Below are 23,445 nucleotides of genomic sequence, written 5' to 3'. Positions count from 1 at the left end.
GGAGTACGGGTTCACCTAAAGATTATAATTAACTCGTAGCTGTCCTTTTAGCTTAAAAAAAAATAATAAAATCGAGGTCTCGGCATTCAGATGTACCCCACTTTTCTCAGCTACAACCCAGGGGTCCATGAAACGCTTGAGTAAATAAGTGCTTCCTCAGTGTCGTCCGTGGCCCTGAGGGCGCCAAGTGGAGGATTTATAACTGATTTAGCACTGAGAAATAGGCAGCCTGCGCAACTCTAATTACTAACCTGAGAGGATAGACTTCCCCGTCTGCACCTGGGTAAGGAATGTTCCCGTGTGCTCATGCTGATGAGAGGTTTGCTCTCAGACTTCGAAAGAAGCCAGGAGAGATGCGAGCTCTTCATTAATAAACGCTCACATGGGGTTTGGGGGGGAGGATGGGGGTGAAAATGTGCTGAAAGTGCTGCAGAAATACATGCAAGTAAGCAAAAGTGCAACATGGTTTCAGGGTGTTTTCATAACGAAAATATGCTCAAATATGTATACAAACACTTTGTTCACACATCAATTCTGCATGCTAATACTCTGTGGTCAAACTTGTGAAATTCTCCTCCTGAACAGATGATTAATCATCTCAGACCTGTGATGATTAATCATAGGTCATCCTAAAGTGCTTCATTACTTTTTTTTATAAACGATTCAATGCACTGCCTTTTCACTACCTGCAAGAATGGAGAACTCGTTCTTTTACTAGCGATGGCAAGAACTTTCATTTGGCCAGGACATTTCATACATAAAGAAACCAAAGTGCAGAGTTTCTGCAAATCCTCAGATGAGCAGCATACACTGGACCACTCAGCTTGTGGTTTTAATGTTGCAAAATGAAGAAGTGTCCAAACTTTCGCAAGATAGCAAGATAATGCAGACATATTACTCAAAGGCTTGATGCAACTTTTAAGTGCAAGACTTACAGAAAATGTGACGGTGTCAGTGTTGACAACGTTTAAAATGTGTCTTTGTGCTGAGTAATACCTGCGCTACAGAGGGTCTCTTGTCCCGGCCCCGTTTCGTCAGGTTGTCCAGGCCTTTAAGAGAGGAGAAAATGCTTCTCTTTCGCTGGCCACAAGTCACCGACAACGAACGCCTCCTGGCTGTGGCCTCGTCCCTGGAACAGATCTGAAGGGATTCACACAGTCAGGACTAGAGTCAACAAAAACAACGTCCGTCTCTATTCTGAGGTCGTCTTCCTCACCAGTGCATGGAAAGAGGACACAGAGAAAACCCCAAGGCGTCCCAGAGTGGACTTGGTTGGACGGCTGGCGATGGCAAGCAGGCTCTTCGGATTGGGCAGTTCCCCCCCCTGAAGACTAGCAAGGTAGCAGCGCATTCTGAAGAGGTCCATGTTGAATCTCTCCAAGTTCTGCTCCCACTGCTGAATCTGATGGCAAGTGGGGAAGAAAAAAACAAAAAAAAACAATGCTTACGTTTTGATTTATGTGAATTACTTCTTTGGGTGATGACTTAACAAGGAGTGCTTTTGGGGAAGGGGGTGTGGGGATCAAAAGAGATGCAGGGTCAGGCAAGTGTTTTAGTTTAAAGTGTAATGGCTTGCAGATGCTGGTGGCGGGCAGCACCGTGTCTTGGTGGAGGTTTTGCTGGTGACAAATGACTGCATATTTCACAGAGAGGCATTTCTATGTGCGCAGCGAACCCAAATGCACGTTTTATGTCTCGAGAACCAGGGGGATGTTGAACAGACCGTGCACATAAACTTCCACCACAACAGCCCGTATACAGTTATGTTATTTTAGCTATAGGAAAGTGCTCATTTTGTTGGCTGGAGACTGGTTTTAACGAGAACACTCGAGCTAAAACAATCCCCTAGCCCCCCTGTAACAACCGAGTTTAATAGGTCTCGTCTGCGCTATGACTTCATTTACTATAATGGACCCACGGCGATGTCCCATTAGGGTTTTGCTCACATCAACATGCATTCGTCGGGATTAGGGGCAAACTGTGAACAGGGCCGAAGGGTGGCATTTTATGAACACCTTAAACAAACATCTTAAACAAAGGCCTTGTGGTGACATTACTGTGCGGCTAATGCACTCTGAACAATTATGTGGCTGTGCAGGTGGGCACAGTTAACAAGTAGGCCAGGAAGACCAGCTTACCCTGTGAATTCTTCTTGTTGAAAATATACTACATCTGGCATAATACTTGGTTACTGAGGACCAGATTTATGTGCCCCACTTGTCAACTGTGGAGAAAGGTCTGGGTTTTTTTTTCCCCCCCTGTGGATAGGTAAGGTGGTCTCAATATTAAGGGAATCGTAGATTTTAATAGCTTGTGAGGCAAGTGGATTTCACAAAGATATGTGCTTAACCTGGTGATTTTACTCAGCTATGTTTTAGAAATATAGAAACTGAAAACAGTTGTTCTTTGTTAACAGTGACTAGATTTAAGAAGATAGGAAAGGAAAGATCACATCTGTAGGGTCCAAGACGAATTGTTGTTCTTTTGACAGACTCTCCCATCTAAGAAAATCATTGAGGCCTTAAAAAACTGTAGTAGTCAAATAATTAGAAGTTTTTTTTTTTTAAAAAGATGATTTCTGACTGCAGCTGGTTGCAGGGGGATTTTTTTAGGGGTGTCAGAGAAAAGTGTTTATAAAATTGATGTTTTGCTTTTTCAGATTTTTTTTTTAAATACTTTTGTTCTTTCGTTTCCATTACTCTCTGATTCATGTCAATTGGCAATTCCACTTCTCAACGGCCAATGTCCACCAACTTTTGGATGCCTTTCTGCTCCATAACTGCTCAAATAAAAGTCTGCATTACCTCCTTTGCATGTCAGCAACATTTGCAAAGCTCTGGGTTATTAACCCCCCCAAAGGATTCAGGTGTGCTGGAGCAGAGATGCATCCAAAAGTAGTAGGATGGTGGCATTCGAGGACTGTTGATGTTGCTGCAACCCCACACCTGTTTAGATTGGCTGAGACCGCTTCAAGTTTTGCCATTTATTTACACATGTGTGGCACAAATTTCAAAAAAAGTTTTTTTCCTAAATTGACTACCAATTTAGGGGGGAAAAATGTCAGTTTTTCTCCTGAAATGTTCTGTGTGTAAAATTTCTTAGATGATTTATGCAAGGAGTGGAGTAGTCGTGCAGAATGTTTGCTAGAGTTTGCTTTTTTGTTTGTTTGTTTTTTTTTCTTCATGAATGAAGCAGGTTTGATTTAAGTTTAAGCCCACCTGGCTTTCTTTCAGAAGTGATTACTGACCCGAAGCCTCAGTCTGGAAAACTTTTTCTGTAACCAGATGTTTGACTTTTCTTGTTCTCTGCTTTAATATCTGCATGCATGAATATTCTTTTAGTGAAACCTGATCACACGGTGTGTAAGTGCATATGGGCATTTGTGTGTTCGCGTGTTGCGGGGGGGCGGGGGGGGGTTGGTGGCTGGGGTGGGAAAGGGCAACATCAAACAAGGTCTGCTGGCACTGATTGGAGCAGACACGGGTGTGGGGGTAGGAAGGGACATCAAAGTGGTGCCCTGTCGGTGCTCGACAACCCCGCTGAAACTTAAATTTATCATCAGCCTTGAGGCGCCTTTATCAGAGTCCTGTCCTGTACCACTTCTGACCCTATCATTCACTCCAACTCCGGCTTGTCTCTCTGCGGTGGCATGCCGGCTAATTGGAAACAGACGTGAGCGCAGGCAGCCTGGTGGTAGTCAGGCAGTGACATCTCTAATGGTTATGCCTGCAGTGAGCTGTTGAGAATATATCATGCAAGATTAGATTTTTATTCATTTTACAATAACTACGACACTTCGTTTTGCTTTTTTTTTTTTTTAAGCACCATCAGCAGAAATGTTGCAGAATGTCAATCCTTTGACATGATTTGTAAGTTGTGAAAATAAACAGCCTGTCTCGTCAGCTAACAGTAGTATTTTGTAAAAAAAAAAAAAAGAAGAATTAGGCTTCTGGTTAAACTATGGGTCTTTTTCTGTCTCTCTGTAATCTGCTGTATGTAGGCTACAGCACAGCACTGAGTGCTTTGGATTTCCCCCTTCAGGCTGTTCGAGGAGGAGGAATAGGATAATGCATGTTGAGAGCCTATTACCAGAAAACATCTGGAATCCCAATCTGATGCTGCAGGAACAAGCAGCTCCCCCGAGCCCCCAGCAATGCATTTGGGGACTGATGCATCCAGGCCACTTTAACCACCCACAGACTAAAACTAAGCGCACAGACCTGTCGCCACAGTCGCCAAATCAGGAAAAATAAGTAGAGCACACACACTCGGGCACCATGGCACACTAAATGTTTTAGAAATGTGCCAAAATTAACCTGCATCCTCACCTACGCAGGCCGATTCGTTCTCATAGATGGACATTTTGAAGTGCAAAAAATATTTCTCTTTATATTTTCCTCTCGACTCACCTGGTTCTCAATAGCTTTGCGGTTTTTGGGGTCGCTGACTACGGTCAGCTGGAGCTCGGCCATCTTCTTCATCTTCCCATCCATGTCTATCTTCTGCAGCAGCGTGCGTACCTGGTTCCGCAGCAGACGCACCGTGTCCTCCTTTCCCTGCCGCTTGGCGAGCAGCGAGGCGCTGGCTGAGTGGATGGCCGTCACCCAGTTCTCCAGATCCGTCTGGTTGCTGGCCTGAGATGACCAAAGAGAAGGGGACGTGATGAGACAAGGTTCAAAACTAGCAGGGTAATAAATGTTGCAGCATGGCTAGTGCATTATTGGGTGCATTATTTAAAAAAAATAAAATAAATTAGTCCAAGATAGGCTGGGAAGGATCACTGGACGACTGGTTGATATTTGGCACCAGTATCAGAAAGCATCAGCATAAATGCCCCCTGTAATTTTACTGAAATAAAGTGTCCAGGAGACAAAGTATTTGCTCAGAAATTAATTGAAGGTCATTTTCAATGACAGTGACTTAACTCATAATCTCATATACTCTAATGTATCTGCAACCTGGTGTAAGTACAACATGAAAAGATCAGCAATGCACTGAGAAATCTGCTGGTGCAAAAGGTCCAATTTGAGACTGGCCTCAACTGGCAGGTCAGGAAGCTATAAACTCCATATTTCAGTGAAATCACCAAATTTCATTAATCTAAGTAGCAAAAGGTTAACAATAAGAAAACTCTCATTGTTAAGAGTGTTAACAATAATACTTCACTCAGTACACACGCACTGGGTGAAGAAAATCTAAAGCTGGCTAGTTTCTGTATCAGTGACGTGAAGTCACAGGAAGCAAAGAAGCAGGAAGCTGGTGTAAATTGCTATTGGACAAATGTACGTCTCTATTACACTACTGTAGAGTAACATGCACATGCAGTAATGACTAAAAGTTAAGGGTTTACCTGAAACAAGTAGACGTCTCCAAATGAATTACTCAAACAGAAGACGTTCTCCCTCTTGGGGTGTTCTGGGACAGCCTGGACGACGCTGTCCTCGGCTAAAAGGGCGTAGCGGGGTGACAGCTCCTGCTCTGTAGAGCCCTTCCCGTAAGTTTCATAGAACAACAATGTGCATCCTGGGGGAAAAAAAAAAAAGGAAAAATGTTCAGCGAACTCTTTGCATATGCTAACGTCTAGAGAAGCTTTCTTAAAGGAATACAATGTCCTCTGAAAGGTTAAAATAAGCTTTGTTGACTCTCTCATTTCCTACAAGATTTTTCTCTATCATCATCATAGTGAAAGCACACATACATTTTATTGAAAATTTTTATCCCGGCAGACTAAAGCAACAACATAAATCTCCTAAAAGCATTTACAGTAAAAAGTTACTTTAAGTCAACTGTGACTCACTGATCCGAAACAAGAGTAAAAACCCTGATTGAGAGCAAACAGGAACCTTTTGTGCTTAGCTAAGCAACGTTTGAGAAAGGATATTAGAATAATCTCCTCGGCTTCTCCCAACTCACGTTTTTCAGCAGTAAGTCAAAACTCACGAGTTTGAGGCTTACCTTTCAAAGTCACCCAGTAGTGCTTCCACTTGCGTCGGGTCACCAGCTCCAGCTTCCTGTCCTTGTGCAGGGTAACGAGGGGCTTGAAGGACAGCCACCCCGCCCTTCTGACCACTCCCTGCTCCTTCTCAAACAAAAGGTCCAGCTCCTCCATGGAGCCCTCGGCCGACTCGCTGCTGCTTCCGTCTTCTTCCGTTCCAGTCGACGGGTCTCTCCTGTCGCCCCTTCCTGTTCCGTTTCCCGTCTCGAGCTCTCTCATGAAGTTTTCGTAGATGTTCTGGCGGACAGCGTCGCTGGTTGTCTGGTGGATGGCTCCTGACGACTGAGCTCTGGAGGCTCCGGGGAACCACAGGAGGCTGGAAACCTGGGAGGGGGAGCTGGTGTCAGCAGTCAGGCCGTCGACACCACTGTCGAAGGCCTCGCTTACGTCTTTGTATCTGGTCTCCTAGGGAGGCACGATGTAAACACAACAATTAAAATTTAGAAGAACACACCCAAATTTGTTCTTAATAACCTAAACCAAAACAATTACAAATAAATAAAGGTGTAATAGTATTAAGAGATAGGACCCATCCGTTCTTTCTCATCTTCTTAAATATTTTACAAAACCTTCCCATTATTAACATTTAGGTCCTGACAACCATCTACCAGAAATTCATAGCAAATTTGTTTGATGAATCCTGGAATTTTTGTCAGGTAAAATAAGGAATTTGGAGATGAAAACATTTGATTGGAGCAACTAAGGTTGTTTGGATTGTAAATGTTGCTGTTGCCTGGAGTAAGACAATAAAAGGAAATTTTTTTTATTTTATTTTTTTATGAACTACTTGGCAGTGGAAGAGCTTGGCTTATTCCGAGAATTCCCAACTATATGGAAAGAAAATGCAACCAGTTCGCAACCATCTATACAGACAGATGGAACCGTATTTAAATATTCTCTTTTCACTCAGCCCAAAAGTCGTATAAAGCAAATTTAAAATGTAGTCTAGCTCAAAACTACTTCGAAGTCACTAAATTTTTCACTAAGCAGAGAAAGTAGAATAAATCTCCAGCGAAGACGTCTGGGAGTTTGGATCCCTTCTGCGTCAAACAATTTTACATCATTTGTGGTCTTATGTGGCTTCTCAATCTCCAAAAATGAACACTTGATGGAAATGCCTCCTTTTCATCCTTGATGACAGTCTACTGACACTTGACTAGATTGCAGCATCGATTCTGCTCCTGACAGCAGAGTGCAGCGTTCTCAGCAAGCAGGAACCCAGCATGTGCCGTCGTGGCAGAATTCAGTTTTGGGTTTTAGTTTTTTTTTTTTTTTATGTGTCAAGCTCAGTTCTAAGCATGTTATCTTTGTCATAGTCACGTTTTATGTTGATCTAGGGTTTCTTTCTACATCCATTCATAAATCATAGGTAAGATGGATTTAAAAGTACAGTTTCCAAGCGATGAGTAACAGGTCCGGGGACATTACTCTGCCTATCAACACTACCCATCTCATTCTCATGGATCCCAATGCATTATGCCGTCTATGTATGTGATTCTGGGCCAGTCTCACACTGGGTCTATAGGATGGCAACCAGGATCGTGTTCTTCCAGTCATGATCCATATCTCACAACCACAGGGGAAAGTGGTGGTGAGAAACCACTTTTTACCAGTTCGACAAAGTCTTTTGATTTTTCTTCACCAGGACAGACAGACATTTTCATATGACATTATATCTCCAAATCTTCTGATGAACAGTAACGTGACACCATCGACTCTTAGCAAGAAACCAAGACAACTGAACACCTCTGCTTGTGGGACAGAAAGATTCACAACCAGTGTGGCGAAATCCACCTCTTTCTGGTTAAGAACCACAACTGTGAATTTAGAGAACCTGACATTTTTTGGATTTTTTGGATCATATTTTCCCCAACTTGTAATAACATGTGGTTCAGAGAATAGAATCTTTCCCCAAGATTTCCATACTTTTCTTGCATTGATTCAGCCCAGATGTCCTGCTGTTAACTTTCTAACCCTGCAGCTGCTTTTCATTACAAGCAGGTTCTTGGTTTTTGGCATCAGGGTCAGAGTGTGACCTTTACCTAGAGGAAAAGGTGGTAGGGGGGTTAGCAGATGAGGTGCTCCCGATACCAGCAGCAGCAAAATAAGTCCTGGGAAAATTAGGACGTATACCACGGAGAGAAACTTAACCAACTCAAACAAAAACTTGCTTGGAGTCCTTGCATCTCAAAGTAAGCGTTTCCCCCTGTTTAACTCGTGTGTATTTTCTCACGTTGAATAATGTTAAGCATCTAACCCGCCCTGTAATAAAGCAGATCAACTGTAGATTTATTCTTTTGTTTTTCTCGAGAGGATTTCTGGCTGATACAAACATTTTCTTTGGAAAGAGAAGAAAGTCTAGAGGTTAAGCGTCGACACCTGATCATGACTTTAACACATGCTGGACAGTAGAACATTTAGCAGCAGAATAAATGTGTTTAGTCTGGAAAGGTTTACTGTGGTAGTGCAAAGTCACTGCTGTTTGAGCGTAAAGAGAAGCTCACATATTCTAAAAACACTCAGAACACTTTATGGATATTATAATGAGTCCAGTCTTATTTGTTCTGAAGCAAAATTCAGTGATTAAGCACAAATCCCTATTAGCAGATATTTCCTACAAAGACTATGAGGGGAGTCCCGGAAATCTGTGCACAACAACTGGAACAACCACAGCTCCTTCATTAACATTAAAGGCCGGGTGGGGTTAAATCTTTAGCTAAGGATTTAGTTTCACTCTGCAGAGCGTCTCAAAGGCTTACAGCTATCCTTCAGGCAGAGCCCAAGCAGCGTTCTTAAAACATTTACAAGGCAAAGCCAAAACGAATTAAAGCAAAAACAATTGCTCTCAAGCTGCGAAGACGAAGGACAAGGGTGCAGGCTCGGTTTAAACAAACCTTCTGGGTCAAATTGCAGCTAGTAAAGCTGCAGACTGGCCAAGAAAAATCCCACAACTCCCGACAAGTGCGTGAAACATGAAGACAAACTGTGGTTCTTTCTAATACAGGTTCTGATCAGTGCGTGTGCAGTCCAAGGATCATATTACCCGAGGGAAATCATATCTAGTGGAATATCTTTGAACCTGTCTCAAGAAAAACCTAGCTCACCCATATACAAAAGAGCCAAATTAACAAACTTACAGCTTACACGTGCAGCCAGCATGCAGAAAAAAAAAAAAAAAAAGAACTCACGAAACGTGTGGAAACAATGTAACAGTCAGAGCTGACTTGGTGTATCAAGCCACAACCAAGGTTATAAAATCAGTTTCAAATGTGCTAAAATCTTTTAATACACTCTTCCTGTGGTTTAAAGTCCCATCATTGAGAAAGCGATGGAGTAATCAGAGTTTTCTCCAGCTGTTTGGTGACACAGAGTACCACAGCACTCACCAACTAATCAGGTGACTGATAGATGGCCTCACTTACAAGAAAGACAGTCAAATATTTGGAAAAAGAGAAAAATATGGACAGTTACAACAGGGTGGATGGAAATATCACCCATCTGACACCATGTCTTAATCTTATCCTCTGCATTAATGTGACTCTTGCAATCTAGCAATCTTATTAATTATGAAGCAAAAAGACGTTTATAAGAACATTGCCCTGCCTTTAGTCTATGGCTGACATAAACATGAAAAGAAAAGAAAAGAAAAACAAAACAAAACAATACAACTAAAAATCCAATTAGAAATCAGAAATCAGACAATGCTCAGACAATTTTCAGCTTGACTGGAACAGAATGATGAAAGGCCGAATGGAAACTCAGAAATCCAACTTTTGTTTTTGATCCTTAAATCATCCTCACTACAACACCCTTATGAGGATTTACTAAGTGAAGAAGGCTCATAAGATAAGATAGACATGTTAAATATTATAGGGGCACTGAAGTTGTATGCAAGTTTGATCTTTGAAAATATAAGTTGGTAATCAATTTATATAACAATTTTAAATAATTTATCTTTGTTTCACAATTTCAGCCAAACCCTTTATTACAGTTCTCTTTCACATGCAACACGACAACGCCTCTGCTCTCAAAATAAATCATTAATGACGACTCAGCAGGAAGACTAAAAAAAAAAATTTAAACTACTTTAATGCTGCTGCTTCTGAGTTTCTAATTCAGGAATTGGACAAAATCGTCATCTGCAGGTCAAAGTTTCACAAAAACAGGGGAAAAAAGAAACTAATCTATTGTGTATTTCTCAATAGATTAATATTGACCAACTCACCAGAGATTTCTTCTTCTTCCGGCTGAGGCTGCCTGTCCAGTCACTGAAGCGTCTGATCCGGTTTTTGATGGAGTCTTTCTTATTGAAAACAAAGTCGTGCCTACGTTGCTGCTGCTGCTGCTGCTGCTGCTGCGCCGGCTCGTGGTACTGCTCCATATTTGAACTAATGGTATGGGCTTTGGGCCTGCGACAAGGCAAGGTGAACGATGAATACTGCCGTGGCTCTGCGCATTCTTCCACCAAAGGCACGTCCAGTACAGACGCAAGAGAAGCTCGATGCAGCCTTCGGCCCAACGGAGGCTGCTGTGACTGGGAGGACAACTCGCTGACTGTAGGAAAAGTGGCAGCCATTGTGGAGTCCCTGTAGAGCTCTGAACTACATGGAGGTGCAGGGTTTTCTGCAAAGGAGTCAAGCTGATGTATAGGGGAATGCTCTAATGTTCTGCTAGTACAGCATGGTTGGTCCTGATCACATAGCTCTGCACCGGGACCCCACGGGGAATCGTACCAGGAGCCTTCGGAGCTCAGTGAGCTTCCCTTGCTAGTCCTGGCAGTGGAGGAGGTAGAAGCTGCTGGTGGTCCACCCCGGTGGGCCTCCTGCCTACTGCCACTGGAACCCGGCAAGCTCGGAGTGGACGTAGCCTCCAAATTTGGAGAGAACTTGAGCAGCTGGACTGGGCCAGAGGCCTCATCCAGGAGCAAGGGGTTTCCTGAGGTGTTTGTGAACTCCACCCTGAGAGTGCCATCCTTCTTGATCACCACCCTCGGGCTGCTCTGTTCCTCCAGAACCTCCTGCTCATCGCCGTGTCCGTTCAGAGAGCGCCCATTGAGCTCAGCCCCGTACGGATTCTCTTCATAGTCATCTGACAATTGCCGTCTTCGAATGCCGCATCCAGGCGAGCGACGCCAGTGATGCTCGGTGCTGCCCCTCGCTCCTTTGCAGACGTAGTCGCAGCGTTGGGCTGAGTAAGAGTGTCTGCTTTTAGGAGGTGACAAACAACCACGACCAACACACTTCGCCTTGTACCCTGAGCCGAGTGGGGCGTTTCTCCACCACGTGTGTGGGGAAAGAACGTCATCTTTGGTTGAGCCGAGTTTCAGTGAATACGGCTTTTGTTTCCTGGGGAAGATGAAGCTTGTGCCTTTCGGACCATCAATGCTGTACTGGCTCTCTGAATTCCCCATCCTGCACTGGAAAAGCAAATAAACAAACCATAAAGGTGACCTTTACTAAATGCAAGGGAAATGCATACAAATCTATAATTGACATTTACACCTGCAGCTCAGTCAATTAGAACATGATTGAGATTTTAGCAACTCCATTCAAAGAGGTAAACTTACATTTTTGTACAGTAGAATACATCATATAATAGTGCTTTACAATCAATCGAAAAATAGCAGACTTCATAGCTGACCAGTAGACGGTCATAAGCCAAAAGGTTATTACTGGAAAAAGTCTGCTGTTCAAAGCCTGAGGGTTTCAAGCATAGTAATGGAAAGTTTAGTGGAAGGGGGGAAATTGGCGCAATTCGGAATGATAACAGTAGCCTTGAGAAGACTGTGAAGTAAAGACTATCCACGAGTTTGCGGAAGATTAACAAGGCAATTTTTTGTATGTTTGAGAGTCACCAAACACAGATGAAAACAGAACATTGCTTGAGTTCATTCAGTCTTTGGCAGAACATAAGTTTCCTGCCAAGACAAAGGAAAAAAGGACTGGACTGTTCAGTGGTCCAGAGTTTATGTTTGTCATGGAAATCTTCTTTTTTTTTTTTCCCCTTCAACTCAACTTTTCACTTCCATCAATTGATTTTGTTTAATTACTGGAATAAACAAACTTTTGATTATGCTCTCACTTATTATGGTGCACCTGTAAATCTAATCCTGCTTGAAAACGTAAGGCTACACCTCACAGACAAGGACTACATTCAAAATGTAGTGACTGTTTCCACAGCAAAGCGGCTACGTGTCTAATATGTTCCATATGCTTTTAAACGAAGATAGCAATAATTCTATCTCATCTGGTCATTAATGGTTAGGTCTACACCTTTTTTTTTCCCCAAACAGAAAACCTCTCTGAGATAAATTGGCTTTTGGGCTGTCATGGTTGTTACGGGTGACAATACTCGGAACAATAGGAAATCTCTTCCACACTGTCCAAAGCATGTTTTCATTGGAGAGTCAGAGCCGTGACCAGACTGAGATTACATTACAGAGCTGAACAACATGAATCGCAGGAAGACTGCTCTTACATAACAGGTGCAGATCAACCCCTACAGTCGACTTTAAGACTTTAATTTAGCTCACCAAGCAGATTAAAAACAAATAAGCTGGACGGGGAAGGAGCATAGATCACTACATGCATGCTGATTAAAACTCACCTCTTAGAAAGTCTTGTTTCACAATTTAGAGTTATCTGTGCCTCATTTTCCAAAGTTAACTCAGTCCTTGGTTGTGTGGCTCACCTGGAACACAAACAGAGAAGAAGAGGAATTAGTCTTTCTGCTGCACTGTAATTTGCTTTGTGTAATGAGCTCTGAGCTTCATAAAAGGTGTGTAACCTAAAGATCAAAACAAATCCTCTACATTTTGATGAGAACAATGTTTGGCATTGTCATGTGTTCATACAGATAAAACAGTCCCACAGATGAATTAAAAAAAAAAAAGGGGGGGTGGGTAAAGCTGCTGGTATAAAACTTGGAAAAAGCTTTGCAAAAACATATTCAGGCTCTGCCTGAAAGACAAACACACAGTAATGTAGAAGTGTATGGAATTTCACCCAGGAATCTCAGGATAGACTTCCTACAGCATGAAAAAAAAAAAAAAAATCACTCCTCCCTTCTAAATCCAACTCTCCTTAATCATCCATCCAAATCAAACATATGTTGCATTTTTCCACCTCCCTACATGTAAATGACGTCTCTTTTCATCAGGTCCGGGAAGGTTTTTCAAAGCCGGCTACAGTTTAACCGTTTGTTTATTTTTAAACCTTGGATTCCTCTCGCTAGCTTAGATTTTTTTTTTTTTTTTTTCTCTTCCCCCTCCCACTCCTCATTGCCAAATTTGTCTGAAAGCACGATCCAGGGCATAGGAAGCAATGAGGAGCGATATTTGTGGAGACACTGAAGCGCCTTTTGGCATCTTGAGGAAGCATGAATGTTGTGTGTAATGTAACCTAACTGCACAGCCTTAGCTCAAACGCATAGCGGCAAGGCCACTGAGCTTCGCAACACACGAACAGCATGTGTAAGGTTGCAGGGTAAATATACCCCTGCCAAAAGTCCTAAACTCCTGGCTTAAGTGATCTGGACCACTGCGGTAGGAGTTTAACTGCTTCTGTTTGAACAAACCTGGACTGTTTAGCAAGATTCAAATAGTGCTGGCAGTGTAAAGGCACGGCTGTTTACGAGTGCAGTTCATATGTGGATCCACAGCATTTTATATACAAGGGGTCCTGAAGCTCAAGGACAAGCCAAGAAGAGCCACCAGGACTTTCTCCTTCTGCTTCGATGGAGAGCAGCACCTGATAGTCCAGTGGAAACTTGGCTGCAGACATTCAAGGCTCCTAATGAACTTGAACCGTCATTCTGGGCTGATCGGAAGATTAGCTAAACACTGGTTTCATTCACCGAGTCAAAACCAGCAGAGACTGAATTCAAGTAGAGCTGATCCCGAGAGGAAGACAAACTATAATTCTGGACCCACTTATTAAAGCAGTAAAACACCAATAATTTTCACCCTTGCTGAAGCCACATTGCCAATGAATCCAAAGGCCAAACTACATATGGACTGACTTTGTATGGGAGGTCTTGGTGTAAATATTTCAATTCCCTTTATTAATTCGGGGGAATATGAGATATTTTCTAACTTTACCTCCCTTTTTCGTACACGTCACCATTTTGCAATAACCTAATTCAGGCAGAAGATCATATGATTGGTACCAACATTTCAAAGGTTTTAAAATGCCTTTACACGAATAAAGAGTGGCATACAATTCTGTTTGTTAGATGAAGACTGAGAAAGCAGCTGCCGACGACACCAGGAGTCAACATAAAGCCAGTTGTCCAACTTGTCACAGTCACTGCTTTCATTGAGGACCACTGCTGATGCTTTTCTTGCAAAGTTTATTCAGCCAAAGCGGGCCAGCGAGTATGAAAGGCTCAAAGCCATCCCATCCCAACACACAAACCCCTAAGACGCACAAGTTCACCGTCTGCTGCGAGTTGAACTGGCGCACTGTGTGACTTCGCTGGGAAAACGAGACACGTCTTCCTTTTTAGCAGCAAACCACTGCGCCCAGTCTTGAACTCACCCTCCCTCTTTCTCTTCAGCCCTCTGTTCTCATCAAAAAGGCTTGCTAAGGACCATCTGCTCTGGGGCCAAGGGACCACTGCCACTCTTGCGCCCCTCTGCACACCCTCTGACCTGGGGATTCTTCTCACACCACCCCTGGGTGACTCCTACGTAAGCCTTGTGTTTAGTCTAACAGTGCCTCCAGACAGGGATGCTGCAAAAGAATGGGCCACACCTTGGTGTGGCATAAACACAGAAGGTGCTTTAAGTGTTAAGGATGTAACTGACTTTTTCCTACATAAAGACCACCATGTATTTGTCAAACAGAAGCTTAGCTTCAAACTATTTACACAAACCCAAACGAGAATGAGGAGTATAATGTTGAATGGTCTTTGTTTTAGCTCCAAACCATTTACACACACCCAGTCTCAAGTCAGCGTTCATAACAGATTTCACTTGTCTAACTTGGCAAATATAAATCTGGACAAACAAAGACCTCAAGAGGGGTTCCTTAAGGCTATGTCTTCAGATCCTTTTTATTCCATCTACCCAGATTACATATTATTACATCTTGCGTTGTGTTTATTCACAAGTTTATGTGTTTACAACAATCCTTCCGGTCTCTAAAGCTTTGTCTACTTAAACCGCTGTCTGGAAACTGCCGGTATTTTCGGATGATGATTGGGGAAAAGTTCCAGGTTTAGATGGCACTGCGTCACTGTTTGGATGAGAGACACCTTGAATTCCCTGTAGCGGTCATGCGAGAGAACTACACGGTGCTGTGATTTTATCGCCTCGTCAAAATGTTTCTGAAAAGTTCCACTCTGAGAGCCGCTTCCAAAGAGTGCCTGTGTCAGAGACTCCAATCAATGGTGACTTGTAAGCAAGAAGCTGGACCACAACAAAAGCGCTACGGTTTCACTGGAAACCAGCTTAGAGTTTCCATAAATTAAATGGGTAGCAAACACTTGGCTAATTTAAATGAAATATTACTGTTCCCTCCAGATTTCCTGAGAATTTCCAAAACAATTTGCTCAGTAAAGTCTCAATTTGAATTTGTCTTTTTGCAGTATCTTTATTTTGTATTTTAGACCTGACATTTCTCATACAAAACACAAATCCGGGTAGGATTGTCAGTACAATACCTGGATAGCATCAAATAATTAATTTCCAATGCCTCAAAGGCAAATGGGACTGGCTGAGATCTTACTTAGCAAATCAGAACTATGGATTACAAATCAGATCAAATGTGGGTTTCTTAAGTCAACATTTTTGGGTCACTTTTATTTAACCATAATATGAATCTGCTTTAAATTAGTATTTTATAGTTTCTTTCTTCTCATGTATTCAGTTATTTGATTTAACTATTTCTTTGTTTTCCTGTGAAGTACTTTAAATTACCTTCCACATGAACGGTGCATCACATAAACCTGCACATGGTTTTTCTCCAGAAAAGCATCACGATCCTGTTTGTCCATTTATTTATTTTATTTTAGTTTTTCAACAAACTGCAGCTACGTTTTAGGAATGTTACAAATCTTATTTGAGCTTTAAGTTGTTTCCTTAAAAAAAAAAAAAAAAAAACAGTGCAAGTTTTTTCCTAGCAGAAAAAAGATCAGAAACGAAAAGTGCAAGTGACAAATTCTCAGTAAGGTTGAGTATTCCAGCACTGCAGAGTTATAGCTATGAGGTCATCTGCTTGTAGGTGCTGAATTGGGCTGCCTTCCTCCTGTCAAATCACAGCCCATGAGACTCTTATCAATTTTCTCAGGGGCTGCAAAAACAAAGCTGTTAAAGTTCCATAGTTTATAGTTGCTTCTGCAACTATAAACCTAGAAAAAAAGGGAAAACAACCACAACAGGAAGTGAAGGAAAGTTGTGTAACTGGAGAAAAGAACATCCCATCTCCTGCTGTGTTTCTGTCATCTGAAGACGACTTAAAGAATCACACAGTTGTTTGCTTACGAGTAGAAATGTCTGTCTATGAATCACTCTGAAAGCTCATATTACTGTGTGGTGAATCCAGCGAAGCCACTAAACATCCATCAGAGTGCTTGTTAAGTGTTTTTCAGACTTTCTCATTATGCATTTCGAGGCTCCGTGGCTGGCTACCGACCAAGAGTGACATGGCAGCCCCCAGGCAGAGATTTATACACGTATGCTATGTTCGTTTCAGAGCGACCTGAAGAGAATTAAAGTTTCCAAACTGTTTAAACCATGCATCCATGCATCTAGATAGAACTTTGTCCTCAGATTAATGTGTTTGGGGCAACAGATCCCAAAAACCCTGTAATGTATCAAAAGAAATTATAAAGGCTGAGACTGTGAAAGGCCACTTTAGCATATCAGTGTTTACAAAGCAGCATCCTGAAGGATCCACAGGAAAGTAGGCCAGAGATGTAACTTACCTAGCAGATTTAAATGGGGATTCACAAGCAAACACATAAAGGGACCCACACCTGTGCAGCTGAGCAATAGGAATCAACCTCCACACCTTGGCTCCCCATTAATCCACCAAACAGCAGAAACAAAGGGATAGAAAGATAAAACAGAATCCATAACATGGCTTACCTCCGTGGCAAAGGCTTTAATCTAGAAGCTCTTTGAAGAGCTCGCAAACTAGAAATCACACTGGTGCTCTCTTGACTTTCAAAGTGGATTCTGTCTACCAGTGCTCATAGTCTTAAAGCAGCAGCACACGCACACACACACACAGACATGCACCATCTGACTCACACTCACCCAGACACACTGGACGACACGTGGAAACTCCCTCCCGGCTTTGGAGGAGCAACGAATCACAGTCCTCTAAGGGTGGCCCTGGGTTACGCAGCGGCAGCAGGGAAAGCCAGAAAGCAAAGAGGAGGGAGAAGTGAAAAGTTCCTAACATAAGAGCTCACTCAGGACGAGACACCAAGAGGTTTTATAGCACTCATCTATTAAGAGTGCATGGCAAAAAAAAAAAAAGAAATGGTCCACTGGGTGACTGATTTCTTTTTCCATCATTCAGCTTTTCCGTTAGATGGGAGGAGGAGGATGCAGGGTTTGTAGCAGAAAAGGAGGGATCTTTTTTTTTTCCAAAGCAGTTTGAGGCGATTGGGCGAGACAAGCTGGCGTGTAATGGCTGCAGTACTGCCTGGGAGGGCGTAATGACTGGAGCTCTTGTCTGACCCTAAATACCACAATGACTTCAGGAGGAGGCCAGAGGAGAAGGAAAGAAAGAATGTGTGCATACAAGTGTCCTATGAGTAAGGGTAAGTGGAGGTAAAAAAAAAAAAAGACCATGGAGTGATTAGAGGTAGTCAAGAGGGAGGGGGGGGGGAGTCACCCAGGAGCAACTGAAGTCAATGACACGTAATCTTTTAGATGATTTCTAAGCTGGTCTTTTGATCAGAGGACGTAAAGGAATGTGGCAAAACTTTCCAAGGAATTAGTTTCTCCAAAGTGACCAAAACATGTTGCAGCAGCAACTAACCATCTGCCAACATACACAGAGACTTGTCTCTGGTTTGCGTCAAGAAAGTCTTCCCCACGACATAATGGGACTACCACCATGCCTTCTGCCATATTTTTTGAAGTCAATGTTCCATGATTGACCTGTATTTAGCTACTTTTATGTCCCCAACTCTTACAACCCTTTAGATCCCTGCTAATGAACAGCATGCCCACAGCAGTCTGACCAGAGATCAATCACAAAACATAAAATATGCCGAAATATTTGCAGTGAGAAGTTGTCAGTTTCTAAGCACAAATAGGCATGTTTTCATTTTTCTATACTTGCATTCCCACAGCATGATGCTGCCGCCACCTTGTTCCAGCATGTGGGTGTTGTTTTCAGGGGCATGTGTCCCGTAGAGGGCTAGTGGTAAACAGGAAACAAATGCATTCCACAACTTGTGGATTTGTTTTGCATAAAATTTTGAATCCCATGCTTCATCTTCCTTCCACTTCACAGCTCTGTGCTACTTGGAGTTGGTTCATCACATAAACATTCCACTAAAGCTGCACAGAAGGAAACGGAGTCAACGACATGTTGACACGCTTTTCCAAACTAAGGCCAATCGCAGAACATAAAGAGATGTGGAAAAACATTCCCTGGAATCAGGTTCTCCAATGTGTTGTGACTAAGACTTGTCTCAGTGGAGACTGTCCCAAGACCGCCGTCAGCCTAAAAGCACACGCAGGCCTCCATTTGTCTTCGGTTCACATAGCTGTGGTCAAACTGGACCCGTGCAGAAAGCCACACGAGAACACCAAACAGAGTCGGAGCTCGAAAAGTCCGTTTAGAAAGCTTTCACGTGCCAGTGGTTTGTGTCTGAGTCACTCGAATCGCCCTTACAAATGAGAGCCGCTGCCTGGCCTGTTACTAAAGCACCGAACTGAGCTCTGCTCTCGAAAACCATTGTCTTGAATTGCAATTCAAGACAATCCACGCCACGCTGCAGGAGCAGCTGTGGAACAGCCTTCAGCCGGCCTGCTGTCCACAGAGACGTCAACCTAGAGACCTAATATCAGCCACGCTCACCAGGACTAAACAACATTGTTAGCAGCACAATAGTCCTCGTGGCCTAGTCTGGGATCTTCTCAAAGGCTTTTGTGCGCCTGTCGGAGCAGGCATCTTAGAATGGGTTGGTCAACGCCACGCCTCGAGCAAGTGAGAGACACGAAAACATTCAGACTCACACGAAGAGAGAGGCCCGATAGGATGCATATTCATGAAGAGCAGGTGCTAGATCTAATTCCACCCGGCCAAATTGTCTGACCCCTAATTATTACCAATTAAGACCCCAATAAGCTCTGATCTCCTGAGCAGAATTAAATCCCAATATATTCAGGCTCCAGGCGCACACACACACACACACACACACACACCCTCTAAGGTAATTTTTATTCTTGTCTTACACTTCGAAATGAACACAGCACAAGAATCTGAAGGACAAAGATTCAACATACAGATATTTTGAACTGCTATTCATGAGCAAAGGACTGCAAGAGAAAATGAAGGAAAGCGTATCAAACGATTTCACATGACGCGAATCAGGAGCAGCATTTTTATGTTTGCGGGTATTGACAAAGGATTCATTCTTTAGCAGGATAATGCTTTGAAAAAAAAGGTAACTCTACCCTCAAAATGAGGTTCAGATGACTTCTGATGGCCTGTAGTCACATAATTCAATGCTAAGAAGACTGAATCTCCATCGCACACAGATGCTGCGAAGATCCACAACAATTTAACAGAACATCACAGCAGGGAATACTCTAAACAGAACTTTAGCTAAGCTCATATTACGCTTCATTTCACTAGGCTCCCAGTGATCTAAAGGACCCTGGAATGTCACTTTTTGTTTTTAAATTATAACTTTTAGATAGAGACGTGCCGAGAAAACTGGCAATTTCCAACCAGACTGGTCTCAACACCAAGTTACGGCTGTTCAGCTGATCAGAAGCTAACCAGTCTTGTTAACAGCAACACTCTTCATATTTCTGATTTTGCACGGGGAGGATTCAAAATAAAAACTATGTACAATATGTGTTTAAAACGAAGCCAGAGGAATGTATGCAAGAAGTTATTTAAAAAGGAACTGAATGGCTGCAAAAGAGTGAGAGAGCAAGACTTGTTAGCCAATAACAGGAAGGCTGACAGCAAGACATCATAGGTGATCTGTTTCATCACCGAGTTTTCAACATGTCATGGGGAAAAAATGGATTTTAAAATGCTGTCAAACTTTTAGTAATATACATTTTCTGCAGAGATAGAAATAATGCTTTGTGTTTCTACTAGCACTAGCCATGCCATGCTAAATCAAATGTCAACTCCATATTATTTTTTACATTTCAAGACGGTAAAATCCTATCCTCCCCTCTGTTCCGCATATTAATAATTAAGAACCCCTCATGGGAGGAAGATCAGAGAAAAATATTTAAAACTCTGGTCTTATTAAGGAAATCAAAGTTGGGATTTGGAAGGTCGACGCTTTAATCAACCATGTATTCGGTGCATCATTTCGGACCAAACCGAACAAATATTCATCTTTTTCATTCCTGCTGACTCTGAGCTCGCAGACGCATGTAGATGCAGCCTGTTTAGGGACTGTGCAGTGCCTCGTCTGATCTTAATAACTACAGTAAGGCATCCATCCCCTTAATGTGGTGTTGCAGACATCTTAACCTTTTGAGTAAATCATTTCTTTTATGCAAAACACATTCATCACGTTGCATTTAATCTCTGGCCGATCGCCTGCGATAATCTATCTCTGATGAAAAACTCATATTGAAGCGGCGCTCGCTCATGGGAGCGGTCTGACAGATGGGGCGCAGGAAGAGCATTGGGGCAGAGTCGTGGGGGGAGAGAAATATGACTCTTTAGTCGGCTCACTAATATTTCACCGGCTTTCTCATAAACAGCATGATGGAGCCACGTTCGTCGCTGGGGGCCGTTTACAGTTTGACGCCATTGATTACTGTTGCTTGCTGGGGACTCCGATAGGCAGCAATTTGTGAACAAAATATCCCTCGGAAACAAATAAATGCATCTTAATTGCTTGATGTTAGCGGCAATTAGAGTGTCGCAATAAGAAGAATGGTTTGAAAAAAGTTCAACGCGTCTGGAGAAGCATTTAAAATTAGCAGGATGGGAGACGTAGGGGGGGGGGGGCGAGAGAAAGAGAGAGACAGACGGATGGAATTTACTTAAGCCGGGATGCTTTGAATCAGGGTGAAAGGTCAAAGCTTTTGTTTCACACTGGGCTCCACCCTAAAATCTATCCCAATCCGGTCTTTGACAATCTAACTAGTGAGATGCATCATGTGAAGGATTCCAAGTATTTCTGCTTGGCTTTTCTAACGCGATTAAAACGTCATCATCTCAGATGTTACATCAACAACAGTATGACATAAATTGTGAAATCTGCACATCTCTTCAAACAAGTCAGCCTGTGATGGACAGAGTTCAGCTTTTATTTTTTTTTTTTTAGAAAGATGCTTCCTTTCATGCAGACTGTAAATGAACTGGGTGCAGGTTGTAGAGTAATAATTCAGAATGAGACACGAGGCATTAACCTCTTCTGAAGGCGCCGTTTACAAGAGACAATGACTCGAGATGTCCTCAAGGGGGTGTCGCTGTCCATCTGCTGCTTCACGTCAAGCGCAAAGTGCCTTTGCAACAGTTTTCATTCCACTAGGTTTGTTTTTGTACACGGGGCTTATGCCACAACCAGAAACATAAAATACATTTTAGTTGGATTTTATTTAATAGATCAATGCAGTGAAGCACAAGTGGAAAGTTGAGACAAATTAGTTAAAACACGTGTTTTTTTTTTCTCAAAATGTTTTACAAATAAACATCTAAAAAGTGTGACGTGTGTTGCTATGGATATCCAATTGCAGCTGGATGTCCATGTTTCACTTGTCATTACTCATCTAGAAATTGAAATACTTCCTTATTCTTTGTAAAATTCTTATGTTAGATAAAACATCTAAGAACAGCAATTTTTCATTACTGTACATGTGATTCTCTGCTGGATTTAGCTCTGGGCTGTCACTAGGCCATTGTAACATATAAATAAGGTTTAATTTAAACTATCCCACTTTAACAATGGCTTTCTGTTAAGGGCCGTTCACTCTGAAAGTGAACTGCCAAACCAGATTTAAGTCTTTCACAGTGTCTAACTGGGTTTCTTCTAGGATTTTCTTGCATTTTACTCTGTCCACCTTTCTATCAACTCTGACCAGCTTCTCTGTCCTAGTGAAAGCATCTACCCAGCCCAATGCTGCCACTACCATACTTCCCTGCTGTTATAGTGCAGTCCAAGATGATGTGCTGCATTAGTTTATCTCCAAACAGAGCGCTTCACATGTTCATTTTCAACTCACCAGGGCACCACGACAATGTTTTCTGTACCCTATGTCTTGAGGCAAACTAGATACAAATGCATGTTTTATAAAAATATATATATATATATTAGTTTTTAAGTGTGCGGTTGTAGTGTGAGAAAATGTAGGAAAGTTCTCTTTTCTTTTACTCGTCTGACTCAGTAATAAGCAAAACACACAAAAGAGGGAAGGTGCAGTATGAAACACCTAGTGAGCTGGATGACTCCATTTACAATTGTGCTCTTCATCAATTTCTTTGTTAAACAGTTTAATGACGGATGAAGTTAATTTTAGGGATTTGATAGGTCAAGGAACAACAAAAGGACTTGATCCACTTCCGAAGATGCAGCACTGCACACATCTAAAGATCTTTCCTGCAGTGCAAAATCCCTGAAAATCAACTCTATAAATGTATGAGTCCCAGATTTCATCCGGCAGGGTAATGTAGAAAATTCCTGGATGATAAGAGGACAAGTGATGAAATGAATGGCAGGCGGTGCAAATATGTGCCCAGTCACAGGGTCAGATAAGAGACCTGAAGGTTAAGGGGGCGGAGGAATGCCCAAGGATGATGGGACAAAGCATGGCAGTTTGCTCGTTCAAAGGGAGAGGAGTGATTCTCAATTATCTCACACACGATAAGAGGCAGAGGAAAAGAAGCGTCTTTGAAGCCAAGAAAGAAGGAGAAAGTACAGCAGATACCCTTCAGGAAGGGCAGTCCTAATCTATGTCGTCATAAATAAGGCAGAAACTTTACCAAACTTTTTTTTTTTTTTTGCTGAGTTAAAGCATGACTTTACATTATGCTCGCTGGAGCATGCAACATCTGCATTAAACCCATTAACATGCTCTATTGTTCCTACTGGAATTGACTTCTGCTGTCCTTTGTGTTCTGCAGGATAATCGGTCTCACGCTACGTGGTGTGAGTGATTAATGGCCTCCGCCCACATCTCACTCACTCATTATCGTGGCAACATTCGCCATGGCGAACAGTGGCGTTCTTGTGAGACACGCCGATCACTCCCTGAGGTGATCCATCAGAGATCATTGACCACTGCA

General features: G+C 42.5%; 2 protein-coding genes across 2 annotated transcripts in view; both read right to left on the bottom strand.

Moving 5' to 3' along the window:
• The window catches only part of tiam2a (TIAM Rac1 associated GEF 2a), a 49,172-nt gene extending 37,767 nt beyond the window's left edge, over positions 1–11,405 (bottom strand). Inside the window, exons 1-6 of the mRNA XM_088002760.1 lie at positions 10,221–11,405; positions 5,956–6,400; positions 5,351–5,523; positions 4,410–4,634; positions 1,217–1,402; positions 997–1,140 (exon numbers count right to left, since the gene is read on the bottom strand). Of these exons, the coding sequence (XP_087858886.1) occupies positions 997–1,140; positions 1,217–1,402; positions 4,410–4,634; positions 5,351–5,523; positions 5,956–6,400; positions 10,221–11,405 (2,358 nt within the window). The remainder of the gene's footprint in view (positions 1–996; positions 1,141–1,216; positions 1,403–4,409; positions 4,635–5,350; positions 5,524–5,955; positions 6,401–10,220) is intronic.
• Positions 11,406–12,601: 1,196 nt separating this feature from the next.
• scaf8 (SR-related CTD-associated factor 8) overlaps positions 12,602–23,445 on the bottom strand; it is a 74,411-nt gene continuing 63,567 nt past the window's right edge. The window contains exon 21 of the mRNA XM_088002762.1: positions 12,602–12,685. The gene's annotated coding sequence lies outside the window, so the exon portion shown is untranslated. The remainder of the gene's footprint in view (positions 12,686–23,445) is intronic.

The sequence above is a fragment of the Poecilia mexicana genome, unplaced genomic scaffold (assembly GCF_051168715.1).
Source record: "Poecilia mexicana isolate PSO_F unplaced genomic scaffold, ASM5116871v1 scaffold_22, whole genome shotgun sequence".
NCBI classification, from domain to species: Eukaryota; Metazoa; Chordata; class Actinopteri; order Cyprinodontiformes; family Poeciliidae; genus Poecilia; species Poecilia mexicana.
Note: the sequence above shows the minus strand (reverse complement) of the source record. Positions and strands in the feature narration are given on the sequence as shown.